Genomic DNA, 6000 nt, shown 5'->3' with positions numbered 1-6000 from the left:
TGATACATAACACATCGTGTTTATTTTGGAACAGAAAAGCTAGCAAGTAAGATAACATACCTCTGCAACAATACAGAGACTAATGCATTGATTAAAATCTGTGTTACTTCAACTTTCTGGGTGGAAGCTTTCAGTGTTTCCAAGATAATTTCTGAAAATGTCCCTAATGCTTTGATCTCAGCTGCTGAAACCCTACCAATATCTTTTGATAATTTTGTACATATGCTTAAACACACACACATCTACACATAAAGAACTGAACCTGGTTTATTTGGATTTGGAGACCTCAATTAATCAAATTGGGTATCCAACATTTTGATTCAATACAATATGAATATTTTCTTTTATTATAATCTTCTGAATAGTAACACTATTTGATGCAATTTTAAAAGATAACCAGAAATATTACTATGATCATTAAGGGATAATCCTGTACTAGTCTAGTTAATGCTGAGAAATTAATGGATAATACAGAGTTAGATTTTAAAGACCCTTATCTATCCAGACTGTAGATTATTTTTTCTCACAATCCATTGTTTTTCTTTTTGAAAAACAACCCTTGATTTTTCCTCATTATCAGTTCTACAGATGTAGGTCTGACCTAACAGTAATCTTTCATACTGAAGATGTTCTGTGACTTTGATAGTAGAACTAGGGCACCTGAAAGGGAGGTTGTGGACCAATTCAGGAACTGCTGTTTTCTGTATGATGGCTACTACAAGCCATTGATAAAGTAAAGATTGATGGTACAAAAGCATAAAATGTAATATTCTGTATAGCAAAAACATTATAAATTTGTAAAAATAGTTTTTAGAAAATTTAGAATCAAGATTTTGCAAATTATGGTTGTACTAGTTATGTGAATATTATCGTTTGTTGTTTTGTACATCATATTTAACATAAAATGTTTTTTATTTTGTAATAAAACTAATGTAATCTGTGGTCTGTTACTGCATGGTCCTAACATTAAATGATACATATATAATTAATTATTTCTGAAATTTTAGGTAATTAAAATGGAATCATTTTATAGTACAAATGACATGACGTATCACACTTTCTTTACAGTACCTCAATAATTTATTTAAATGTAATAAAAGAAAAAATCTATTTTATCATAAGGTAAATATTTGAAAATAGCTAAGTTACAGTAAATGACAATTTAACAAGATAAAATTATCATCTTTTACAACATTATTATCCATTTAAATAGATTATTATTATTAATATTATTATTATTATTAATTAAACATATAAAAAATAATTGCTCAATAATTTTAATTTATACACATTTGTATAAGCCTGAAGTAGTAATTTAATCTTGTTAAGTGAATAATAGAACACATTTAAATTAATAGAATGTTGAATTACTTTTATGTTGCCATTTTTCTACTGGTTAATTTATTAGAATACAACGATGGAGAAATATCATCATCATCATCGGCAGTATCAGGTACAATAACATCATCATTTTTATCAAAAAAAACAAATCCATTATATCCACCACCTGAAGCATATGAAACATTTCTTTCAGGACCAATGTCTGATTATGACGTGAACGAACAAGATAAAGAAAATAATTTGAAACAAAATAATACAACTAAGCATGAAAATACATCATTTAAGCAGGTAAATAATAAATAAATAATCGTATTATAAGTAATAAAATATCTGGCATTAACAGAGAATTTGTCACCTCTGTTAAGGAGGGTTTATCGTTTCTGGTTTTGAGCCAAAAGGTTGAATTCAAACCCTGGTAATTTTCTCTGTGTTGATTTAATATAAAATATTAATTGCTGTTTTTTTCCTATATATAACTGTAAATTTTCTTAAATTTGTAAACATTTTATCTTTCTATACATCAACAAAGCTATTTTCTTTACAGATTTATCAAGTCATAAAATTAGGATAATTGTTTTTATAAAGTTATTGAAAAATAAAATAATTATTTTCTAAAATAAAATTAAAAAAAATTTTGAATTATATTCAAATGTAAAACACATAAAAAAAAAATGGGAATTATTTTTTTCTTTCAGCAGTTAGAGATTATTGCCCAATAACAATCCCCATATTAAAAGATATTATATGAAAAATATCAAATAAACAGATCACAGGACATTTCAGATAAAGAGTATAAAAGCTACCACTCTGAAATAAAAGCTGAAAATGAATATCCATTTTTGAAACAAAAAAAGTAGAATAAAAGATAAAATAATTATTATTAAAATTTTATGAATAATGAAAATTAGAGGTTTTAATGAAAATAAGCAAAGAAAATTACTAAGCAAATGAGTTACCAAGATGGGGCACGTAAGGACTCTGCCAGTTGATAAGACTTTAGAAAACCGGAGTAAAATATTTTACATGAATTCGAGAGTGACTACAAACAAACATAAATATATTTTTTGAATTTTCAAAAAATCCATTAACATATTGACCACTGCGCTAATAAAATTTACATTAAATGAAATTTAAACCACCAAAACACGACATCCTGCAAAAATCGATTCTTGGAATTAATACAATAAGTTTAATTTATCTATACTGTGTTTTGGTAGTTTAAATTTAATTTAATACACACACACACACACACACACACACACACACACACACACACACACACACACACACACACACACACACACACACACACACACACACACACACACATATATATATATATATATATATATATATATATATATATATATATATATAGAGAGAGAGATAGATAATATACATTATATATGTGTATGTATAATACTTCTATATTAATGTACAAAGATTTTATGTTGCAGGAATAAAATTTGGCTTGTCCTAATGATGTCTGAATTCGACCAACATATGATAAAATTAAATTCTGATTGGCAGGAAAATTATAAGTAAAATGATTTTAGTTATATAAAAAATTAAAAATCAACCTTACCAACAAATTTATATTAATCCTCAAGTATTTTCAGTCATTTGACCATCTTTAGGAGAGAATTTTTTCTAATTTAAAATATTAAATTAAAATTGATAATTTTATTTTACATTTTAATAGTAAAGTATATAATATAATAGAAAGCAATTGACTTTCATTAATTTAATGTTTTAAATTAGAAAAAATTCTTTCCTGAAGATGGTTCTTATGACTGAAAGTACTTGAGGATTAATATCCTCAACAATCAACATTATTGGTAATGTTGATTTTTATTTAATTTTTTTTTATAACTAATTTCATATACCAACGGTGCCATGTTTGAAAAATTTAACTTAAAATGATTTTATTAAATACATAACTTAATTGGTTTCTCACATTTCAGCATCCATATTCATCAACTTATTTTATTATAATAGCAACTGTTGCAGATTTTCATTGAAGTACTGCCACTGGGACAGTCGGCCACATATTTGTCTAGGTGAAAAGGTGGTAATCATTCAGTGACTGTAGATTATGTTCTAGGGAGAATTGTAAAAATATCTCCCATTTGAACAAATCAAGCAAGTTCTTTGTCGTATATGGATGGGGGGCAGTGCACTGTCATGCAGAATACATCCTTCATTAGTATATCTTGAAGTTTTTTTTTTTTACATTGATCTTCAAGAGTCATTCTAAAAAACTAACAAAATAATTAAGTTCACAAACTCATGAAATAACTCTATTGATTTATTCAACTCATGATTTATTGAACTTTTAGAATTAGTTTATTGGTCACAATTGAGAATCATCCTTTTCCCTTTTTTGTGTATATTTACATGCTAGTTTTTTAATTAACTTTTTTTCCTTTAACTAACTTCTAGTGCCAATTTTTAAAATTTCAGTCTTTTGCAATACTACTACAATAAATGCAGCAGATTGTATTTTTCCAGTGGAAAAAACAAATAATGCTGCTATGTATATCAGAGATTGCAGTAGTGAATGTTCCAAGTTTCACCAGCTATTGCATTATTGATACTGAACAGAATGGATGCCAAAGGAATAATGTATAATGTTATAGATTAGTAACTGCTATGTATAAGCTGTATTGGTATGCCAACTGATCTATTTTTAAAAGCCTGTCAAAAGTTAATTTTGAAGTAGTCTACATAAATTACATTTATTAATATCAATCTTTTATTCTTTTTGTTTTAGCCAAAAAGGCGTGCATTGAAGAAGGCAATTTTGTATTATAACGAATGTAATACTGGAGTTCAAGCCTTAAAATTGTGTATTGAAGCACTTAATTTGGAATTAAAATTTACTAATTTTAGTTCATACCAAAAGTCCCAAGCAGCATCTAGTAAAAGATTAATGAATCTCCTTTATGTAAAGTAGTAACTGTAATATAACAATAATGAATATTTTTATTTTCATAATTATTCTTTATGATATATGACATAATTATAAGTAATATATAGAATCCACATTTTAATTATTGAAAATTTAATATTGAAACATCTATGGAGATATATTTTTTCAGTATCCATGAATAAAAAAAGGTTTTTGTTTAAAGAAATGTTAGCTTGATCCACTTTTATTATTGCCAGTTGGTTAACTGTGTAAGCTTATGTGTTGAATTGCTGTCTGAATATTGTTTTATTACAGAAAGCAGTCTTTAAATCTACTACCATATAATTTTATTTTAATGCTTGTGTTATAAAAATTACACTGGAGTCTGAATTAGTTTTTGTTTTAATTAAACTTTTCATAGACTGTTGAGTATTTTTATCATTGCACATGACACTGAATCTTTGTTTGTTATTGATAATGTGTTCAAACAGTATGAGCGATTTAAATTTTTTGCTAATTTAGAATGTTGCATTCATGTGTTTTTGGTGTTCTTTAACAATTTTTTGAGTTACTAATATTTTTATCCCTTAGACCTTTCAAGTTAATATAAATATTTATGCATGTACGACTTGTTTCAATGAAGGGGTCTGGGAAAATGGATTTAATGGTAAAGTGATTTAATATGTTTTTTCAATTGTGTAAAAACTATGTGCTGTTATGTCATAAAGAATGTTTACAGTTTGAGCAACTAACTTTGTAGAACCCAGATAAATTAAATTTGTTTAAATGTTTATGTAAATTTTTATCTTACCTTCCTTGCTATATAGTTATACTATGTAGCTGTAGTACTATGTAGCTATATAATGAAAAGTATGATAATTGGGTCAGATCTTGTTGTTTCGTAACTTGCTCTAATCAAAAAGTACAATTTTAAGTTTGAAAAATTCAGGAAGGATGTATGTGTGTGGATCTGTTTTATGCTTGGTTAGATGGACCGATTTGGATGAAATTTGCCAAGCTGATTTCTCTTTATGGCAGATTAATATCATTTAACTTTGGTCAACAAAATGGAAATTATGAAGTTACAGGGCAAAAAACAATCTGAATTTTTTATTTTTTTGGCAAAAGAGAGAACAGCCAAAGGGATTTAAGGGTCCGCCTGGGTTTTTTCTGTTTTGTTTGTTTTTGTTATGTTTGGCTTGTTGATTGTTAGTTTCAGTTATTTTTGTGTTAGCCATCTTACTGTATTGATTAATTTTATGTCCTTGTTTCATTAGTGTTATGTCATATTATTTATTGTTATCTTTTGTCTGTTATATGTCGAACTCAATTGATCTATTCTGGGTAGGTAGTTTCAGTTCCTTCATTTGTTATTTTTTCAGTCTTGTTTAAGACTTGAGATCTGTTTTGTTCATTAGAGTTCTTAGTAGTACACCAATATGAATGTTGCTTGCGGCATTCACACTGGTGGCATCCTGGCTTAGATTAAGGCTGTAAAATGTCATAACTGAGGTACTGAAGATGACCTCCAGTAAAGCCCATAAGGGCTAGACACGGAGGGGGTGGCATGGCAATCGTAACTCTCACATGGAGGTTTCTTTCTCTATTGGTTCAGGATGAACTAAAAGTCATATATTTGTATTAAATAATTGGTTCCATTACATTAGAATGTCATTTTGGTTATGAATTCGGTTAATTTCTTTCTGGCAATAATAATTTTGTATGATGGTTTCTGAATAGAGTAATTG

The 6000-nt window shown here is 27.3% G+C and overlaps 2 protein-coding genes across 3 annotated transcripts in view; one reads left to right on the top strand and one right to left on the bottom strand.

Moving 5' to 3' along the window:
• Nucleotides 1–1359: 1359 nt before the first annotated feature.
• LOC142332318 (glutathione S-transferase 1-like) overlaps nt 1360–6000 on the top strand; it is a 30454-nt gene continuing 25813 nt past the window's right edge. Inside the window, exons 1-3 of the mRNA XM_075378687.1 lie at nt 1360–1453; nt 1535–1629; nt 4115–4288. Of these exons, the coding sequence (XP_075234802.1) occupies nt 1360–1453; nt 1535–1629; nt 4115–4288 (363 nt within the window). The remainder of the gene's footprint in view (nt 1454–1534; nt 1630–4114; nt 4289–6000) is intronic.
• The window catches only part of Mulk (acylglycerol kinase-like protein Mulk), a 51351-nt gene continuing 46721 nt past the window's right edge, over nt 1371–6000 (bottom strand). For both annotated transcript variants that reach the window (XM_075378682.1, XM_075378681.1), the window contains exon 10: nt 1371–1507. The gene's annotated coding sequence lies outside the window, so the exon portion shown is untranslated. The remainder of the gene's footprint in view (nt 1508–6000) is intronic.

This window comes from Lycorma delicatula, chromosome 11 (genome assembly GCF_047948215.1).
Source record: "Lycorma delicatula isolate Av1 chromosome 11, ASM4794821v1, whole genome shotgun sequence".
Classification (NCBI taxonomy): Eukaryota; Metazoa; Arthropoda; class Insecta; order Hemiptera; family Fulgoridae; genus Lycorma; species Lycorma delicatula.
The sequence above is the reverse complement of the archived record's forward strand: the minus strand, read 5'-3'. Positions and strand labels throughout refer to the sequence as shown.